The sequence below is a fragment of the Crinia signifera genome, chromosome 4 (genome assembly GCF_055691185.1).
Source record: "Crinia signifera chromosome 4, ASM5569118v1, whole genome shotgun sequence".
In the NCBI taxonomy this organism is placed as follows: Eukaryota; Metazoa; Chordata; class Amphibia; order Anura; family Myobatrachidae; genus Crinia; species Crinia signifera.
In genome coordinates, this window is record NC_139220.1 from 312,708,468 (window position 1) to 312,730,789 (window position 22,322).

The 22,322-nt window shown below is 49.7% G+C and overlaps 1 protein-coding gene across 1 annotated transcript; it reads right to left on the reverse strand.

The window, feature by feature from the left end:
* Nucleotides 1-7,052: 7,052 nt before the first annotated feature.
* COPS6 (COP9 signalosome subunit 6) lies at nt 7,053-21,854 on the reverse strand. Its single transcript, XM_083185496.1, has 10 exons — nt 21,716-21,854; nt 19,330-19,455; nt 19,085-19,216; nt 9,785-9,873; nt 9,539-9,601; nt 9,404-9,451; nt 7,810-7,924; nt 7,637-7,729; nt 7,454-7,554; nt 7,053-7,324 (listed from the first exon to the last, which is right to left on the reverse strand). Exons 1-10 carry the CDS (start codon nt 21,825-21,827, stop codon nt 7,184-7,186), a joined length of 1,020 nt encoding a protein of 339 aa, XP_083041622.1. The 5' UTR covers nt 21,828-21,854; the 3' UTR covers nt 7,053-7,183.
* Between the last annotated feature and the right edge of the window lie 468 nt (nt 21,855-22,322).

Genomic DNA, 22,322 nt, shown 5'->3' on the forward strand with positions numbered 1-22,322 from the left:
GTATAAGGTTTCCGCTCCTCAACCGGGTCACTTAAGCTTTGCCGGACCAAGCTGATGTTGTATTCAATTTAAATGCTTGGATGCAAACTATAGCACAAACGAAGGTTCTAGTTGGGTAGTCGCGTACCTTCCTGTTTTTTCATATAAAGGCTTGGTTCACTGTATGGAGGGGTCTAGCATGTAAGTGTAAGGCCACAATGTGATCCAGGTGGAATGTTACGCACTGTGCGAGGAATGATTTCAGCCTCAGGTTTGCTCTTGGGCACACGTCTATACTGAGCAGCCAGTTGTCTGCTAGGGGGTATGGGTGATTGGGTCGACAGGTGAACAGCAGGGGTTAGTGAGGTCAAACGGGATGGAACTGAGTTCCACCACCTCTAATGGTGAGGTGGAAAATTTTAACCTCCACATTGGCCCTGCACAGTGATCATCACAGAAAATCATTCTAGTTTGCAGGGGGGGGGGGGGGGATGCCAAAAACCCTACTACTGTCTCTGCCTAATGGAGGGGAGGGGGTGTAATTAGTTGGCATAGAGAAATGAGTTCCCCCACCTCTGCATGACCACTTCAAGCCCTGGTCAACAGTCAAAGCCTGACACAATTATTATTTTTTTTTCTCATGTTGTCAACATGGACACTGTCAAAGTGTACCTCGTCCCTGTGAGGGAGGGCACAGTGCCTTGCTGTGCTCAGCGCACTATTTTAAGTATTTATAAGTATTGTGCCACCCTGGAAGATATCTGGGGTTACACCACTTTCTTATCCCCTGGGGATTGCCAGTGCTGATCTTGGCACCTTTGAATCATCTTAATGCATTGCATGCTTTAGCCTGCCCCTGGTGCATTATACTGATTCCTGGGCACAGTGAGTTGACAGGTTTCCTGCTTTCAATTGGTACTTGTAATCCCCCTATAATTGAGAATTGAAGTGTTGAGCTGCTCACTGACATTCCTGTCTCATTTTGACCAGGTAGTTACTAATTTAGGATAATGGTCAGTTCTGTGTAAAATCAGAATAAATATCCCAAAGCTGTGCATAGTTTATGTAGTGAAGGTGATCGGTGTATACTTCTGTAGGCTAACTTCTGCCTCTGGGAACCGGACTCCTCCCCTCCTTCCCTCAGGGAACTGAGCAGTGGAGACCCAGCACCAGCAGTGGGAATACTGGTGCTGTGGGTGGCCATCTTCCCTGGGGGATCCAGGGTCTGCAGGCGCTAAACTACTTAGATTTTCGTGCTGCAGGCTGCCTCCTCCCTCCACTGCACGTGGAATGGCTGCCTGGTCTACACTGCCTGCTGCACCTACAGAGTTGTCCCCAGTATACCTCTCCTCCACAGGACAGGCTATACTCTGCCTCCTTTTTAGAATTCTGGTCAGTTGAGAGCTGCTGCATTTATTTTTCTGGCAATGTATGTGCTGCTGCGTGTAAGGGCTGCTGTGGGTGTTAGCTGCTGCTTCAGTCACTCGCTGTACCTGCAGCACATTGCTAGGAGCTCCTGTGCTGTGCACTTGCATCTCATGTGCCATGGGTCTGTCTGTCTCATGATGAGGTATATGGTGACCTATGTGCATGCTGTCATAATCATCAGCAGGAGGTATTGGACGCCTCATTTACTAATGAGCTGGTGTGGGCCTCTTCCCTCACTCAGGTCATGACGCAGTTGGTGGACTGACGCAGTTGGCTTGCCCCCTTTCCTGGGTTAGCGCCTTGGCCGTGTCTGTTCAGGGCCTGCAACAGATGCTAAGCAAAAAAGCCATCCAAACATCCGGCATTGCTACAGGACGATTCCCTTCGGCTCCTGGGGGACACAGACTCAGATCAGGAGTTGGAGTCTGAATCCGATGAGGTTGACCTCCATAGGCGTGCGCAGCACAATTTATTAGGGGGTGCACTGTCAAAGGGGTGTGCCAAGCACCACCTATTGGGCGTGTCTAACACCAGCAATCAGGCATGTGTATCCTCTATTGCAGTGGTTCCTAACCCTGGTCCTCAAGTACCCCCTAACAGTGCATGTTTTGCAGGTCTCCACACAGAATCACAAGTGCTGTAATTAGTTCCACCTGTGGCTCTTTTCAAATGTGCCTGAATAATGAGTGCACCTGCCGGGTGACCTGGAAAATGTGCACTGTTGGGGGTACTTGAGGACCAGGGTTGGGAACCACTGATCTATTGGCACGCACTACAATATAAAATGTTTTTCAGCCACACCATAATCTCCTGCCCATTTCAGTTTTAATCTTCTAATTACTCTGTGTAACAGTACATGCAAATAAAGTAAAAAACACATATGGATGATGCAGGTATGTACGGATTAACATTGCAAAATACACATATTGCTGGACGCTTCTTTTAATAAAATACAGTTCTAAAAACCAAAAGTCTTTGGTAAAAGATATTGCATGTCTTGCCAGCACCAGGAAGGTGTTATTAGGGTGGGCACAGCGTTAGGGTGTGCCTGTGCACCCCTAACACTCAATGGGCCAGGTTCTCTAATCTTCAAAAGTGATAAAATGGAGAGTGATAAAGACAGCCAATCAGCTCCTGCCTGACATTTTTCAAACACAGCCTGTAACATGGCAGTTAGCAGGTGATTGGCTGGACGTTTATCTCTCCTTATCACCCTTGGATTTATCTCTTGTTAAAGCTTAATACATCTGCCCCATTGTGTGCACGCCTATGTTGACCTCCCTGCGATTATCAGGATACCTTTCCTAGTGTTAATGTAGAGGCTCTGGTCTGAGCAGGCAGGGAAGTTTCGGACATGGGCGAGGACCCGGTCTTTAAACGTAAAAAGACCAGTTAAAGGAGATACTAGAGGAGGCATGGGCTACCCCTAATCATAGATTTCAGCTTCACAGGTGGTTTTCCTCCCTTTATCCCATCCCCCCCGGAGGCTCAGGTTAAATGGGAAACTCCTCCCCCTGTACATTTCTCGCTTAGTGAGGCTTTGACCATCCCTAATACCGCTTCCTCAAAGGAACCTACGGACAGGAAGTTGAAGATCTTTCTAAACATTATTTATGCACATGCCGGCGCAATTGCCAGACCTACTATTTTCTCAGTATGGGTAGCTAAGGCTGTGATGGAGTGGGCGGACTCCCTAGTCAAGGGATTGTCCAGCGGCTGCTCTTAGCATGTAACTTACAACAGGCCACCTCTTATTTGGGAGAAGCTGCCGTGGATGTAGGGGTCCTTGCTTCTAAGATTACTGCTTCTGCGATCTCTGCCAGGCGGGCCTTGTGGCTCTGTTCTTGCCGTGAGGACGCAGACTCCTAAGAAAGCGCTGGATGCTTTGCATTTTACACGGATGATCTTCTTTGGTCCAGAATTGGACAAAATAGTTGTGGTGGCATCTAAAACAGCCTTTCTGCCCCCCACAGCGGGGCTTTTGCCCAAGAGAAAGAGAGTATGAGACTGCGCTGTACCTGCAGTATATAATAGGGTTGCTGCAGAATATCCTAAGGTGTACTACAAAAACACCTTCAAGAGAGATAGGAAGATAGGAGAGTTGGATATCAATGCACAAACCCTACTGCTTAATAACAAATTATATACAACCACTCTTTGGTGAAGTAAAAGATGTGTTTTTTATTTTAAAGCACGGTATTGATAGGAACAATTCATTATATACATTCAAAATAGAATAAAAAGGCTATGGAGTGTCACCTAATACCGGTATACACTAACTAGACAAACAAACATAAAGGTCCTCTGGGGCCTGATTTGGTACCTGGTATCAGGGCAGATGGTGTGATAAATAGCCCAGAGTAATCCCCAACTGGGTGAAAAAAATCGGGATGACAGCTGGTATCAGGGTCTTGGAGAATTGGAAGGGGTTTACTTGCATCCAGATACTCACTGACCACAAAAAAAAAATCGATAACGTCTGCCGGCAGACTACTCCCACTGTGATGCCTTGAAGACATTATGGAGACAGATTTCTCTGTATGTCCTTCCAGCTTCTTTTTGTTCCTTTCGCCCACAGGGTTAAGCACGTGGATAGCCCTTTGCCCGCTCACAGTCGGAGACCTCCAGAGCCCAAGAGTCCGACAAGCCAACTGCCTGATGGGGCGGACCTCCACCTGGGGAACCACTGCAGGGCTGGACCCAACAGGCTGTTGGATCCACAATGAATCCTTACATTCCATCATACTGGCCTTGGAACTGGGAGACTTTCTGGCAACCCTGGATATCAAGGATGCCTACCTTCATGTTCCCATTCGTCCGGACCATCAGCGGTTCCTGTGCTTTACTCTGCTGGGTGAGCATTTTCAGTTTTGTGCACTGCATTTTAGTCTCTTGACTGCACCTCGTGTGTTCACAAAGATCATGGCGGTCATGGCAGTAGATCTCAAGTGACCAGATGTCAGAATCCTCCCTTATTTAGACGACCTCTTTCTGCTGGCTCAATCTCTGGAGGTACTCCGGGATCACATCCAGCGAACAGTGGCCCTCCTGCAGAGGCATGGCTGGATTATCAGTTGATCCAAATCTGCCCTCCTTTCATCTCAGTGAATGGTCCATCTGGGCGCTCTCTCTGATTCCAGCCTTCAAAGGGTTTTCCTGCCAGAGGCCTGCATGCGGGTCCTGGGCTTGATGGTTTCCACTTTCAAGATGGTGGAATATGCCCAGTTCCACTCCTGTTCACTTCAGTGGGAGCTTCTGGCCCAATGGAACGGGTCGCACCCCCAAATCAAGACACTGGATTGTACTCGCTCAGGAGGTTTGTCTGTCCCTTACATGGTGCCTCCTCTCCCGGAACCTGCAGGCAGGATGCTCTTCCTGGATTCAGGAGTGTGTGCTCCTAACGTCGGTCTGTGCAGATGGGGCGCAATCGTCAGAGATCCTTCCAGGGTTTATGGACTGCGAGGGAGATCCACCTCTCCATCAATCGCCTGGAACTGTGAACTGTCTTGCCCTCCCGTTACTTCCGGATCACCCGGTTCAGGTCCAGTCGGACAATGCTACGGCCATAGCATACATCAATCACCAAGGGGGACCAGCAGTCGGGGTGCCATGGTGGAGGCCAGGTGCATCCCCCCCCCCCCCCCGATATTTTTCCTTCCCAGGGTACTCTGCAAATTCAAAGCGGAGGGAGGAACCTTGGTTGTCGTAGCCCAAGGCGGCCCTGGTACGCGGACCTCTTGGGAATGTCAGCGGCCCCTCTGTTCCGTCTTCCTCTGCATCTGGATCTCATCAGTCGGGGTCCCTGTCTACACCCGGATCATCTCCGTTTGACCAGGTGGATCTTGAAACGTCCCTCTTGTGGGTGAAAGGTTTTTCCTCAAGAGTAATCTTCGGTCTATGCTTCGGGCACGTAGGCCGTCTTCAGCAGGAGCCTATTATCAAATTTGGAGGGCCTTCTTTTCCTGGTGTAGGGCAAGAAGACTTAACCCCTTGCTTTATAGGCTATCTAAGATCTTATCCTTCCTCCAGACGGGCTTGGAGGCCAGCTTACATCTTTCTTCACTAAAGGTACATATCTCTGCTTTGTCTGTCCTGTTCAAGAGACGATCGGCTCTGCTGCCGGATGTTTGTAACCTACTCCAGGGGGTTATACAAATCCAGCCTCCATTTGTCCTTTCGGTGGCCCCGTGGGACCTCTCCCTGGTTCTCAGAGCTCTGCAGTCCCCTCCGTTTGAGCCCTTGCGCTCGGATTGACCTTCCATGGCTCACTTGGAAAATGATTTTCCTGTTAGCCATTGCTTCGGCTTGGCGGGTGTCCGACTTGTCGGCCCTGTCATGGTGTACCCCTTATCTGGTTTTCCATCTGGACAGGACAGTTCTTCGAACTCGCCCCTCTCATTTGCCTAAGGTTGTCTCTAGGTTCCACATCAATCAGAAGATTGTGGTCCCCGCTTTCAGATCCTCTGACATCAGAGAGTCTTCCTTGGATGTGGCCCTGGCCCTTCGCATCTGTGTGAAGCGTACAAAACCAGTTTGCAAATCGCATGCCCTCTTTGTCCTGTATGTGGCCCACAAGCGGGGTTGGCCGGCATCTAAGCAGACTGTGGGCCATTGGATCAGATCAGATCCACTATTCATCAGGTCTATCTGGACTCTGGCCTTCCAGTCCAGGATGGGATTCAGGCTCACTCCACATGGTCGGTGAGTACTTCTTGGGCTGTCCGTGGTGGGGCTACTGTGGAGCAGCTGTGTAGGGTGGGAACTTGGTAGTCTCCCAGTAACTTTTTGCGCTTTTATGCGTTTGATACCTTTGCTTCTGGGGACTCTTAGGACAGTGTCCTTAGCGCGACTCAGGCGAGTCCCCACGCTTGGGATGTTGCTTTAGGATGTCCCAGCATAGCCCTGTGTCTCCTACGACTCGAAGAAGAAAAGGTGATTTATGTTCTTACCTGTTAAATCCCTTTCTTCGAGATCTGTAGGAGACACTGAAGTTTAAATGGTTTTGCTGTTAGTTAGGCCCGTTGTTGTGTGTGGTGTGGCGTGTTGTATAGTTTTCTTCCTTCTCTCTTTGCTCCTGCTTTGGGCTTGTTTACTTAAAATTGTTGGCCTGGGGCAGGGTATAGGAGGGGAGGAGCCGGGTTCCTGGAGGTAAAAGACTTTTAACCCATTTGGTGCCTGCCAGGTCCATCACCACCTAGACACAGTGTAGCCCTGTGTCTCCTACGGATTTAACAGCTAAGAACATAAATCACCTTATTCCATGGGGGATGGATGTTTGGAATTATAGCAGCAACAGTGTGAGATCTTATCTGCTTAATATGGACTCTCCCTGGTCAATGGGCCATATTCAGACCTGTTCGACATCAATTATCGATACCCTGCGCCAGTAGTACACATGCATGAGGACATCCAGAGATGAAATCCTGTCAATTTTTTTATTCGCAAGGCAATTTACAGGAAGTAGGTGTCTGGGGGCGGTTACTGGACATTTAGTGGGAGTGCTAAAAAAAACAAAAAAAAACCTACAGATGTGTCTATTACATTGGACCGATTGATTCTATATTGTACAGCCCTCAGTCAGCCAAACCAGCACCCATCGTTGCCCCAGCAAGTTACCCTCTGTATAATGGGAACGCCGCACAAGGTCTTGGTCAGAGAACACTTTTATTATTCTATCTCCTTAAGTAACAATAACATAGAGCTCAGATCGGTGGGTTCTTTCGCTCACTAAAGTCCTTTTATACAAAAATGTTTGGTGCGGGTGTAGCCTCCGCTTTCAGAAGAAGAGGCCTCTCATCCTCCGGCCGATTCCCTGGCGGTCGTACAGGATGTTGAATTTGTTGACGAACTGGTTCATGGTGTTACAGGTCTTGGTGATGGTGCCCAGGTAAGACATTAAGCCAACGTCATTGCATTGCTGCCGTGAGGGAGAAGAGAACGGGATGAGAGGATATCGAAAGGGTGATGGGACCAAGGTTGGAGAGAGGAGGGGAGGCGGATGTAATACAACAAATGGATGTTGAGGACCAATCATTTTCCTACTTACATCGTAGAAGTCCATCTTGAACTTGTCAGTGCTGAGTACAGGGAGACAGTGGCACAGAGCGGAGGCCTCACGCAGAATCTCATGATTGAAGGGAACCTCTCCTGTGGAGCGGAACAGAGACGGTCACTACAGGAGGAGGTGTGCAGGAAGACCGAGGACACGGAGAACTGGCCGTGTACTTACCAGCCTCAGCCGCTCTAACATATTCCAGAATGAGACGCACCCGGCTGTGCAGCATCTTGATGGCGCTGTGCTGCGCAATGAGGTGTTCCGCTACTGGAAGGAGAAATTGCGCAGGGTCAGTGGACAGCTCATATGCACATTGCCCCAGACGTGGCTCACGTCATCCGTCTTACCTGTGGAGTTCTCCCCGCTGCCAGTCGCCGTCATTCGAGCAACGTGGTCTACACCGATTCTTTCGGCCTCTTCCGTGGCCAACGTATACGGTAACTCCGCTAACAGCATGGTGGCCTGGAGGAGACATAATACATATATTAAGATTACAAGGCATACAAAAATCATCGTGGACCATTAGAGACATTCAGGTTCGGGAAGAGATGACTAAAAATCACAGACTGGAGCGGGAGAATCAGAAATATCTAGGACAAGGAGAAGAATGACCAGTATCAGATACAACGGAGATGAAGGAGATTGAAGGGCTAGAGAGACCATAAGGATTGAGAGAAGAGAAAGCTTTGCAGAGTTATCAGAGCCATCCGTGGAGGAACTTTGTCTCATACATAAATGCCTTTAGCAAAACGACCTTTCTGTATGTGATAGGACACTTACATCAATACCCCACACTGCTGGGGACCCTGCTCCTTCCACTATATAACTCTCAGGCTGTGGCTTCCTGCTGCCTCCATTCCCCTCCTCACATCATGTCACTGCTCCTGTCACATGCAGCCCTGTCCTCACTGACACATCCCTCATCTCCTGATATACTCTGTGCTGCTGGGCACCCTGCTCCTCCCACTATATAACTCTCAGTCTGTGGCTTCCTGCTGCCTCCATTCCCCCCTCACATCATGTCACTGCTCCTGTCACATGCAGCCCTGTCCTCACTGACATCACTCATCTCCTGATATACTCTGTGCTGCTGGGGACCCTGCTCCTCCCACTATATAACTCCAAGTCTGTGGCTTCCTGCTGCCTCCATTCCCCCCCTCACATCATGTCACTGCTCCTGTCACATGCAGCCCTGTCCTCACTGACACATCCCTCATCTCCTGATATACTCTGTGCTGCTGGGGACCCTGCTCCTCACACTATATATCTCAGTCTGTGGCTTCCTGCTGCCTCCATTCCCCTCCTCACATCATGTCACTGCCCCTGTCACATACAGCCCTGTCCTCACTGACACATCACTCATTACCTGATATACTCTGTGCTGCTGGGGACCCTGCTCCTCACAGTATATAACTCTCAGTCTGTGGCTTCCTGCTGCCTCCATTCCCCCCCTCACATCATGTCACTGCTCCTGTCACATGCAGCCCTGTCCTCACTGACACATCACTCATCTCCTGATATACTCTGTGCTGCTGGGCACCCTGCTCCTCACACTGTATAACTCTCAGTATGTGGCTTCCTGCTGCCTCCATTCCCCTCCTCACATCATGTCACTGGTCCTGTCACATGCAGTCCTGTCCTCACTGACACATCACTCATCTCCTGATATACTCTGTGCTGCTGGGCACCCTGCTCCTCACAGTATATAACTCTCAGTCTGTGGCTTCCTGCTGCCTCCATTCCCCCCCTCACATCATGTCACTGCTCCTGTCACATGCAGCCCTGTCCTCACTGATATAATAACATTTTGATCTGACTGGACAATACACAGGGCACACAAGGACGAGAACAGAATCTGACTGGTTATGGAGATGACAGTGACACCCTCCTTATGTCCGCTGTAGTCTATGAGACAAGATGACAACAAGGAGCCGGACTTACCTCTCCATTCACAATGTCTATCACTGATTCATATACACTGACTGGAAGCTGTAAGAGGAGAAAACATGTTAGGACATACAGGCCAACCGATGATATAGACTGAGGTGGTATCTGCCCCCGATTGGGGGTACTTACATCAGTGTGCTTGGTCATAGGGTTCAACTTCAGGAAAAGTGGGGACTCGATAATCTCACAGACCTGAGGAAGGAGGGAAAGGCTTATTATCAGGAGGACCTGGGGGCCACACCACCCAACGGCAGCATAAAAGGGTGCATGCAGACTGGGTCTAATTGTCCTGGTTTCATAGAATGCCCCCATGCCCACACTAAGCTGGCATCGCCAGCCACATTAATTGCTGGTGACCCCATGATAGGAATTTACCTGTTTGTGAACATGAATGTCGGACGGCTCTGGCGGTCCTCCTGTTGTGTACCAGCCCAGGAACTCCATGTCTTTAAATACCTGCTTAACTAGAGAAACATTCACGTATTAAACGCAATTAATGACAGATCCAATCCCTAATAATACATCTATACTGTTCAATACACTGAAATAATTCAGACTATAATATAGGAGCATTCTGGGGAAACAAAGCGGTTATGTCTGTGTAATAATACTCTATATCACAGGTAGCGTGCTGGTCATTACACTGCTCCTCCTCTGTGTAATAATACACTATATCACAGGTAGCGTGCTGGTCATTACACTGCTCCTCCTCTGTGTAATAATGCTCTACATAAGAGGTAGCGTGCTGGGGGCGTGGCCTGTCTGAGCTAGCGAGAGGACGCGGGGAAGCTGAGCTCCGTCAAAATCCTGTTTTTTAATCCTGTATGCGGAGATTTAGACCTTCCTGCCCTGCTTGATTTGACCTCTGGTGCCCTCCTGATATTGCTGGACCGCCCGGTACCCACCTAATCGGCTTGACTTGGACGCGTGGGGACTCCTGGCCTGACTCCTCCTGTCCCTGGTGCGACAGACTGGGCGCCATTTTGAGCACTATACCTGGCGTCCTGAGACTTCTGTAGTCTGTCTCCGAGCTCTCCCCGGGTGCTCTTGCGGGCGGGTGCCGAGCGCTGGTCGCTCCCTATAAAAGGTGAGCGGTGTATACGGGAAGCGTTCCCGTTAGGGCCACACTGCCCTTGTCCGCGCGGGGGGTGCCCGCGCCGTCCTGCCCGCGTGCTCCCTGGACTGTGATCGCCATCATACATCCTCCTGGCCCTATCTCGGACCTCCAGCAGATCCCCTGTTTTCGGGCTGCGGCTACTCTACTTCTACTGTAGAACATAACAGTGGACATTGACTCCATATTATTATACCCCCTGGCAGTGATCCGGAATATTGGGTCTGGCAAAGTTACCCCTGATTATTGCCCTATCTAGTGCACTCACTGGCCTGCTCCAGCTGTGGTGTGCACTTCAGCGACACTGTATTACTCAGGAAATATCCTGACTGTGGTGGAGTGCTAGCCTTCGCCATTTCTATTGAGTTCAATACAGCTACTTATAACCCTATGCACACAACCATGGACTGTTCTTTCCGACATATACTGGAAGCAATTTCTGCTTCAACCGCCAGACTCTTGTCACAGTTGGATGGGGTGCTGGGAGGTGCCCCATCCTCTTCGTCTGCTCCTGAGTGTAAAGATGCAGTAGATGTGGATGGCCTTTATGTGCCCCGCTGCCATGATGGCCCCTTCTGACTATAATCCGGACCTAGGTCTGACAATGTGTCCTGCTGAGAACCTGTGTACAATTGTGGACATCAGTTGCTCTATCTCCACGATTGCTTTTGGTCGCAATGATTCCCATCGATTAACACTATTGCTGCTGCTGGACACGCTAAGATCCTGGTTTCTGTCTATTAATATTTGTCATATCACCTATATATGCTCAGGTCCCTCTCCTGTCTTTAATACATTTGCTATACTTCTCCGAGGACCCGAAAAATGGCCTGATTGAGAACTCCTGATATGGTTTACCCATATTCTGTTATGCGGGTTACTTTTTTTTTTTAGATGCCTTTCCTTTACTATTATACCTGTTATATCCTGTATACTGCGCTGTTTGTGCTACAGTGCTATATTTAAGGGAAAGGGATGACATGTCTCCATCTTCTCTAAGATCCTATTATCATAGCCCTCAGCAGATCCTGCTTTAAATATCCTTACTGAATATCATACATACGTTGGGAGGTGGGGGGGGGGGTTGTTACTATAGGCTAGTAAGTGCAGGTTAGTGGGGGAACGGTTAGGTTTAGGGCTCCAGGTATTCCCAGGTTGGGGGTGGGACATACAGGGTGGAGGGTTACTGGGGGTTTGATTTGGGTCCTTTTGGGGGGTTTCTTTTTTTATTAGAACTACTACGGCCGATTTGGGTTTATGTTTATTTGTTCTTGGGCAGTGGTTTTCCTCCTAACCAATTGGTCTATACTGCAGGATAGTAGTATGTGAAGAACATTCTATGTTATATCTTTATTTATGTATCCTCCTATTCATCTGCTTCTGACGACCCGGATGGCGCCTCCGGGGGTCTGAATGACTGCACATTTGCCTCTATCCTGATGTGCTGATGGGTATATTTATCCTATAATGTTCTATGAGACTTTGTGGGACACATGCTTACGTATTTCTGTAGTGCTCTAAGTATTGTAAACCCCTGCTGTACAACTACTGATATCCTGCATTGCCACAGGTTTTTTTTTTCTGTTTGCTGGGTGTTTTTTGTTTTGTTTGTGCAAAATCAATAAAAAAAATACTCAATAAAAAAAAAAAAAAAAAAAGGGATTTTTGTAAGAACTTACCGTTCGAATCCCTTTCTCTGATATGGTCCTGGTGACACAGCTCAACACTGGGATGTAGGAGGGTCCGAAGGAGCCAGGCACCTATCCTAAAGTTTTAGAGGGTAGGCTCCTCCCCTACTGCATCCCTGGACTCTTCAGTTCATCTTTCAAAGCCACTGGAATACATTAACTCAGTACAAACGCCTGCACATATTATATGCACATTTTATAACAGAAAACTGTTAACTTTTAACCATTTTAACATGAACATCATGAAACTTCTGGCATACTTACTGAGCGTAAGGGAGGGATCGCTGTGTCACCAGGACCATATCAGAGAAAGGGATTCGAACGGTAAGTTCTTACAAAAATCCCTTTTTCTCTTTCAATGGTCCTGGTGACACAGCTCAACACTGGGACGTTCCAGAGCCGGTCCTTTGGGAGGGTACGCTCAGGTCTGCAGCTCTCAGCACTGCTCGCCCGAATGATGCGTCCTCCGACGCGAACTCATGGAATCTATAGAATTTGGCAAATGTGTGAACAGATGACCAAGTGGCAGCTCTGCAAACCTGCTCAGCTGTGGCCCCATGTCGAACCGCCCAAGAGGTGGCAACTGACCTGGTGGTATGCGCATTTATTTTGGCCGGTACTGGTCTACCCACTTTGGTGTATGCAAAGGCTATCACAGACCGCAACCACCTAGCAATAGTCTGCTTAGATGCAGGCCAACCAATCTTGTGTACGTCATACAATACCAACAATGTGTCAGTCTTCCTGACACTCTTCACTCTGTCCACATATATGCGTAAGGCACGCACAACATCCAAAGTTCTCAACTTGTCCCTTTTCTTAGAACCCTCTGGGGGTTGAAACACAGGTAGAACTATCTCCTGATTTAAATGGAAGGTAGATACCACCTTCGGTAAAAACTGAGGCACTGTTCTTAAAACAGCCCTGTCATCATGAAAAATTAAGAAAGGAGATTTACATGACAAAGCTCCCAATTCTGAAACTCTTTTAGCAGATGCTACTGCTAACAAAAACACTAGCTTCCACGTAAGAAACTTAAAGTCAGCCGACCTTAAAGGTTCAAAAGGTGCCTTTTGAAGGCATTCCAAAACCAGTGATAGATCCCAAGGTGCTACTGGTTGCTTGTATGGAGGTTTCAACCTGGATACTCCTTGTAAAAAGGTTTGAATTTCCGGCAAAATGGCTATCTTTTTCTGGAAATAGATGGACAAGGCCGAAATCTGTACCTTCAGTGACTGAAGGCTTAGGCCCGATGAAAAACCATCTTGTAAAAATTCCATCATTCTTGATAGCTTAAAATGAGATGTATGAGCCTTTCTTCTCTCACACCATCGAATGTAAGTCTTCCAGACTCTATAATAATTTGCCGAAGATACAGCTTTCCTGGCTTTTATCATCGTCTGTACTACTGCCTCAGAAAACCCTTTTCTTTTCAAAATGGCGGTTTCAATAGCCAGGCCGTCAAAATCAATCGATCTGAATCCAGGTGATTGAACGGGCCTTGTCTTAGAAGGTCTGGTCTCAGAGGTAGACGCCATGAGTCCACAGACAACCTCTGAAGCCTCGAGTACCAGGATCTCCTTGGCCAATCTGGGGCCACTAAGATCACTGGAACCTTCTGCCCCTGTATTTTCTTCAGAAGTCTTGGTAACATTGGTACTGGTGGGAATGCATAAAGGAGATCTCCCTGCCAGTGAATAGTCATGGCATCCACTGCCTCCGCTAGTGGATCCCTTGTTCTGGCATAGAACCTGGGCACTTGACGGTTGATCCTGGATGCCATCAGGTCCACATCCGGAGTTCCCCACATCGAAGTGATTTGGTGAAACACCTGAGGGTGTAAGTTCCATTCCCCTTCCTTGAGCTCCTCCCTGCTCAGGAAGTCGGCTTCTATATTCTCTATTCCTGGGATGAATATAGCCGATACAGCTGGAACATTCTGTTCCGCCCATAGGAAGATTCTGGATACCTCCCACATGGCCAATCTGCTGCGAGTACCTCCCTGGTGATTCAGATACGCCACAGCTGTGGCATTGTCGGTCTGAATCCTCAAAGGGAGGTTCTGTAACCTGTCTCCCGCCAAGGAAATGACTTTCCAGACAGCTCTCAGCTCCAAGATGTTGATTGGTAACGCTGATTCCTCTGCCGTCCACAGGCCCTGAAGCCTGAGATCCAGGACTATTGCCCCCCAGCCCCTGAGACTGGCGTCGGTAGTTACTATCAACCAGTCCCAGGTCTGTAATGACCGACCCCACTGAAGGGAATCTACTTCTGTCCACCATTTCAAAGATTCTCGGGTGTCCGAAGACAGCACTATCATCTCGGATTTCATGGTCAAAGTGTTTCCTGACCAAGCTGACAAAATGTTCCATTGGAACCTCCGAGAGTGGAACCTGGCAAATTGAAGCGTCTCGAATGACGCCACCATCTTCCCCAGGAGCTTGAGGCACCTCCATACTGAAATGCTCTGAGCCCTGAGAATCTCCTGGACTAGGGTGACCAGATCCCTGGCCTTTACCTCCGGGAGGAATACCCGATGAAGATGGGTGTCCAGTATGACTCCCAAGAATTGGAGCCTTTGTGACGGTACCAACTGAGATTTTTGCAAATTTAAAATCCAGCCGTGAGCCTGCAAAAAACTGATGGCCTCTGCCAAGTGACTCTGCAGCATGGCTGCTGACTCTGCTTTGAACAGGAGATCGTCCAAATAGGGTATTACTGTGATTCCCCTGAGCCTCAGCACCGCCGCCTTTACTGACATTATCTTTGTGAATACCCTTGGCGCGGTTGCTAGCCCAAAGGGTAACGCCCGGAATTGTAAATGCAGGTCTCCTATGGCAAACCTCAACAAGGTCTGATGTTCCGGGTGTATAGGAACGTGCAAATATGCGTCCTGGACATCCATGGACGCCAAAAATTCTCCCTGGTCCAGACTCAGGAGTACTGACCGTAGAGACTCCATTTTGAAATGGTCTACCCATAAATGAACATTTAGAGACTTCAAATTTAGTATTGGTCTGAAAGACCCGTCTGGTTTGGGCACCAGGAACAGCGTGGAGTAAAAGCCTTTCTTCCACTCTGTCTTGGGGACTAGTGTCACCACCCCTTTTTCCAAAAGGGAGTGCGCTGCTCTCACAAGAGCTGTACGCAGCCGTGCCTCCTTTGGTAAGGATGTGGGAATGAACCTCTTCGGAGGTGGCCCTCTGAAAGGGATTTTGTAACCCTGTGTTATGATGTCTAGCACCCAGGCATCCTGGTCTAGAGAAGCCCAAGCGTCCCTGAAGAGCGTGAGACGCCCGCCCACTTTTGTCACTGTCGGGCAAAGCCCCTGACAGTCATGCAGAGGGTTTATCCTCTCCTTTATTGGCAGGCTTCTTGTGAAAAGAGCCAAATTTTGACTTTTGTGTCTTGCCTCTAGAGGGCTGAAACCTTCCCCTGAAAGACTGTCCTCGAAAGGACGCACCACCTCTAGGGGAGGGCCGAAAGGACGGCTTAAAAGCAGAAAATCTGGACGTCTGCTTTGCTGAGGAGGCCGGCAGGAATGTACTTTTGCCGCCTGTGGCCTGTTTTATAATCTCCTCTAATTCGGTACCAAAGAGTACCTTTCCTTTGAAGGCTAATGTTTCCAGAGCCTTCTTGGACTCATTGTCTGCTTCCCAGGCTTTTAGCCAAAGCACTCTCCTGGCATTAATGGAGACTGTGGACACTCTGGTTGCCATTTTAATAGCTTCCTCCTCTGCTTCAACTGCATATTCTGCTGCTGCCTTAATCTTTTCTGCCAGCAGTAATGCACCCGGGTCAGCCTGCAGCATGGTGCATAATTCACCAGCCCACTCTATCATGGCCTTAGAAACCCAGGCTGAAGCAATAAGGGGTCGTAAGGTAAACCCCACTCCTTCAAAGATAGCCTTGAGGTTTCCCTCCAGCTTTTTATCCACAGAATCTTTAAAAGCTGCACCGCCCTGTACTGGTAATACAGTAGCCTTGGACAAACGTGCCACTGAAGCGTCCACAACTGGGACCTTTTCCCAGAGCTCCGCATGAGACTCTGGCATGGGGTACAGACTAAGGAATCGCTTAGGCATCTGAAGCCTCTTATCAGGAGTTTTCCAAGCCCCTTCTAACAATTCCTGTAACCCCTCATCTGAAGGAAAAGTAACAGCCTCCTTCCGCTGTCGCTTAAAAACACCTTTAACAGGAGTCTTATCCTCCACAGTCAGCTTTAAAGCCTGCTTCACAGCTATAATGAGATCCTCTATACCAGCAGCAGAGTTCTCTTCCAAATCATCACCCTGATCCCAGGGGATGTCAGTATACTCTCCTTCCTCTTCATCTACCACAGTAGTTAAGGCATAAGACCTTCTAGGGGTCCCTGCCACATCATCCATTTTGTCCAGCATTTCACTGAACCTGTTAATCCCTTTTGCAGTATCCTGCATCACCTGGATAAGTGCAGGATCTGCCTGGGTAAGAGGCAAGGAGCCAGACGACTGCTGAGATGATGGCATAGGTCTCTGTGATTCTACCAGCCCATCACTCTGCCTGTCCAAAAGCTGCACCAAAGCGTTTACTGACCTGCCTAGGGCCCTGGCCCACGCAGGTTCCATATGCTCTGCCCTATGGGGATCACTGCCCATGGGTCTCACATCAGCGCAAGTAATACATAAGCCCCCCTTGGCCATCTGCTCAGGGACAAATTTTTGTGTGCAAACATTGCACGCGCTCAGTGCATTAAGGGCTCCCTCCCCCAAAACCACAGCCTGATGCTCAGACATGACGCAAGTGATAAAAGTATATCTATCAGTATACACAGTGCAAACAATGTACAAGCGTTTATACAGAGGCAATGCACCCAATCACTTATCTGTCTGTTGGTTTCAACTGCGGGGAAGCGATGCCCAGGAAATCCAAGTCACTCTGCCAGGATCAGTAAGCCAGCTCAGCTCCGCTGCAAGCGTTCTGAAAGGCGCCAAAGTCAGAGTGAAGGAAGAGACCACAGGTCCCTGCTGCTGCGGGGTCCGTGACCTTTTGGCGCCAACCACCCCCAGCAAGCCGCTCCTTAGGTAGGATTTCCTAGTTCCAGTGTCTCCCCCTCAAATGGGGATCACTTGGAACATGCCTGTCACAACGCTGCTGTCCTCTCATCTAGGAGCTCAGCGTGTAAGCTCCGCATAAAATGGCCGCCGCCATCACGGAGCGCCTGTCCCCCATGATCCCCACCTAAGCGTGGAGCCGGTTTCAGGGTACTCCGGAGCCCAGGCAGCCTTTTAGAAAAGGCTATAAGCGCTGCACAGGGAGACCAGACAGCGTCTCCCCTGTGCACAGTGAGCTGACAGGACGCGCTTCTGTCAGCTCCTGCTGCGCAAGCAGTGTGAGGATTCACTATGAGAATCCTCACACTGTGCCTACCTAGCTAGGGTAAAAGTTAATAAAATAATAAAAATCCCCTAACTACTCTAATTCTTCGGCTGCTCCTGCAGCCCTTTAGAATAGCACCCACTCCAGTGGGCACCTAACACGAACTGAAGAGTCCAGGGATGCAGTAGGGGAGGAGCCTACCCTCTAAAACTTTAGGATAGGTGCCTGGCTCCTTCGGACCCTCCTACATCCCAGTGTTGAGCTGTGTCACCAGGACCATTGAAAGAGAAAAAAAAAAAAGGAGTTAGCGTGCTGGTCATTACACTGCTCCTCCTCTGTGTAATAATACTCTATATCACAGGTAGCGTGCTGGTCATTACACTGCTCCTCCTCTGTGTAATAATACTCTATATCACAGGTAGCGTGCTGGTCATTACACTGCTCCTCCTCTGTGTAATAATACTCTATATCACAGGTAGCGTGCTGGTCATTACACTGCTCCTCCTCTGTGTAATAATACTCTATATCACAGGTAGCGTGCTGGTCATTACACTGCTCCTCCTCTGTGTAATAATACTCTGTATCACAGGTAGCGTGCTGGTCATTACACTGCTCCTCCTCTGTGTAATAATACTCTGTATCACAGGTAGCGTGCTGGTCATTACACTGCTCCTCCTCTGTGTAATAATACTCTGTATCACAGGTAGCGTGCTGGTCATTACACTGCTCCTCCTCTGTGTAATAATTCTCTATATCACAGGTAGCGTGCTGGTCATTACACTGCTCCTCCTCTGTGTAATCATACTCTATATCAGAGGTAGCCTGCTGGTCATTACTCACACTGCTGCTCCTCCTCTGTGTAATAACACCATATATCACAGGTAGCGTGCTGGTCATTACTCACACTGCTCTTTCTCTGTGTAATAATACACTATGGGCTTTATTCTAGTTCACTCTTTCTGACAAAATCCTTCTTAGATGGACAAAACCATGTGCACTGCAGGGGGGCAGATGTAAAATGTGCAGAGAAAATTAGATTTGGGTGAGTTATTTTGTTTCTGTGCAGGCTAAATACTTGCTGCTTTATTTTTACACTGCAATATAGATCTCACTTTGAAGTAAAACCCCACCCAAATCTAATTATATCTGCACAAGTAACATCTGCCCCACCTGCAGTGCACATGGGTTTGTCCATCTAAGAAGGATTTTGTCAGAAAGAGTGAACTAGAATAAGGCCCTATATCACAGGTAGTGTTCTGGTCATTACTCACACTGCTCCTCCTCTGTGTAATAATACGCTATATCACAGGTAGTCTGCTGGTCATTACTCACACTGCTCCCCCTCTGTGTAATAATACCATATAACACAGGTAGTGTGCTGGTCATTACTCACACTGCTCCTCCTCTGTGTAATAACACCATATGTCACAGGTAGTGTGCTGGTCATTACTCACACTGCTCCTCCTCTGTGTAATAACACCATATATCACAGGTAGCGTGCTGGTCATTACTCACACTGCTCCTCCTTGGTGTAATAATACTCTTTATTGATTGTGATTTTCTCATCGTTGATCTGTGACAGGAGCTCAAATGAGTTCATCACTTCGATGTTCCTTCCCTCCTGTTTGCCGATGAGCGCCCCGATCACTGGGGAGAAGATAGAACACGGACAGTTATATACCGGGTGTTATGTGGGCTGGGAGGGACATGGGGGCAATGGTACCAGGATTTCACGGGAAGGGAAGAGGGTAAGGTCTTACCTTGCACCGGGCGTCCCTCTTGTGATCTCATACGAATCCAGTGGTCAGAGATGTTTAAGATCACCAGGGGATGAAGAGCGACAGCCACACTCCCGGTTACCCCCTGCGCCATCACCGTGGGGAGAACTATGTAGAACAAGGCAAAATACTTACATCACATTCACTGTCATCCAACCACAACACCTTCATATATCAGAGACCTGTGTGTAATGCATGTGAGTGATGCAGGGCGCAGGCTTGGGAGTATGTGCAGGTGATGCAGGGCGCAGGCTGGCAGTGTGAGCGGGTGTTGCAGGGCGCAGGCTGGCAGTATGAGCGGGTGTTGCAGGCTGGCAGTGTGAGCGGGTGTTGCAGGCTGGCAGTGTGAGCGGGTGTTGCAGGCTGGCAGTGTGAGCGGGTGTTGCAGGCTGGCAGTGTGAGCGGGTGTTGCAGGCTGGCAGTGTGAGCGGGTGTTGCAGGGCGCAGGCTGGCAGTGTGAGCGGGTGTTGCAGGGTGCAGGCTGGCAGTGTGAGCGGGTGTTGGCTGGCAGTGTGAGCGCGTGTTGCAGGGCGCAGGCTGGCAGTGTGAGCGGGTGTTGCAGGGCGCAGGCTGGCAGTGTGAGCGGATGTTGCAGCGCGCAGGCTGGCAGTGTGAGCGGGTGTTGCAGCGCGCAGGCTGGCAGTGTGAGCGGGTGTTGCAGGCTGGCAGTGTGAGCGGGTGTTGCAGGGCGCAGGCTGGCAGCGTGAGCGGGTGTTGCAGGGCGCAGGCTGGCAGCGTGAGCGGGTGTTGCAGGGCGCAGGCTGGCAGCGTGAGCGGGTGTTGCAGGGCGCAGGCTGGCAGCGTGAGCGGGTGTTGCAGGGCGGCAGTGTGAGCGGGTGTTGCAGGGCGCAGGGTGGCAGTGTGAGCGAGTATTGCAGGCTGATAGCGTGTATCTACAATGACATGTTTAATATGGATACCTTCTGTATATACACTGCTCCTCTCTGTGTCTGCGCTATGTTAATCAACCAGAGCTGCGCTCTATCCATGCCAGTCCCACATCTCATGTACACCTCTCTATAAAGACAATCTGACCTATCAAACTCCAGGCGTCCCTCTCTTAATAGGGGACGGTCAGTCCCATCACACTCCGGGCGTCCCGCTCTCTTTATAGGGGACAGTCAGTCCCGTCACACTCCGGGCGTCCCGCTCTCTTTATAGGGGACGGTCAGTCCCGTCACACTCCGGGCGTCCCGCTCTCTTTATAGGGGACGGTCAGTCCCGTCACACTCCGGGCGTCCCGCTCTCTTTATAGGGGACGGTCAGTCCCGTCACACTCCGGGCGTCCCGCTCTCTTTATAGGGGACGGTCAGTCCCGTCACACTCCGGGGGTCCCGCTCTCTTTATAGGGGACGGTCAGTCCCGTCACACTCCGGGCGTCCCGCTCTCTTTATAGGGGACGGTCAGTCCCGTCACACTCCGGGCGCCCCGCTCTCTTTATAGGGGCCGTTCAGTCCCGTCACACTCCGGGCGTCCCTCTCTATAGGGGACAGTCAGCCCCATCTAGGGTGACCAACTCATCCCTTTAATCCGGGACACATATTTATTACACAGGTTCTGTGGCAGTTTAAAACCAGGTGAAATGGAGTCTTGAGGTGTGGCAGTTGAAAACAAGGTGAAAGCCAGCCACAGAACCTGTGTAATTACTATGTGTCCCGGAATAAAGGGATGAGTTGGTCACCCTAGCCCCATCACACTCCGGGCGTCCCTCTCTATAGGGGACAATCAGACCCATCACACTACACGTGTTCTCTTCTATAGGGGCCCAGCAGCCACCCCTGTACTGCTACAGGAGAATGGACACTGACCATGTATACACATACCTCCCAACATGACCCTCTCCAGGAGGGACACAATGCTCTGCTTCTGGACTTTTTCCTTAATGCATAATTACCTTCATCTGTGTTGAACAGGTTAATTGATAAGGAAGGTGCTTCAACACAGGTGATGATAATCATACATTAAGGAGGGAAGTGCAGGAGCAGAGCAATGTGTCCCTCCTGGAGAGGGTTATTTTGGGAGGTATGTATACAGCTGCACCCAGCTGAGCTGTAATCTGCATTAATGCCATTACTGCGGGCTGTGACAATTACAGGCACACGCTAATGATAACAGAATAAAATTATAATAACAACTTAATATAAACAGGAAGATAACATTGAATGGCGTCACTTCCTGTCATCTCATGACAGGCGCCCCGGACAGCCAATGACAGCGCAGACACGGTGTCCCGCCCAGCGCGGGATGCCCACAATCTCCACCACCCGAGATCCACGCCTCATCGACGTCCCCTCAAGCGGGCCACCCTGTTCCCCCTCTGTGCCACCCGTTTCTCAGGAGGAGCGGGTGACCGCGAGGCAGCACTCACCGGCACCGTCCACCTCCATCCCACTGCCATTCGGGGCCGCCGCCGCTGCTGCAGCTGCCGCCATCTTGCTCCACCCGGCTCGCCTCTCACTGCTCCTGCGCGGACCTATCATAGCCCTGCCCTTTGCGCATGCGCGGCCTGTAATACATCTAAGCTCGTGCGCTGACTGGCGGTCTGCCGCGCATGCGCACTGCGCACGCCAATGTTCAGCCACAAGGGGCGCAGAGGTACCGTAAAAAAAAAACAGGTCTTCACGACAGCTCATGCATTAACAGCAGCACTGTGCTTTCCAACTGCAGTGTGAAAAGCAGAAGCTTGGAAGCAGATGAGCATTTGATGTAACCTTAACACCTTTTCCACTAGCAAAAATAGTGACCCGGGACGCTCCCGGGTCCAGGGGCAGTGGTAATGGGTAACCCAGGTCGATGCAACCTGAATGTGAAAGCGGCCACTGAAAAATGTTCTCATCTCCTATTGCCGCCCCGTCAACCACCCGGCTTTATGCCGGGTCAGGTGGCTAATGTGCAAGCGATTGCAAGTCGGGTACAAAATCCTGGGTGTGACCCAGCTTGCAAGTGTAAAAGAGGTACTAGTAATACCCAGTCAT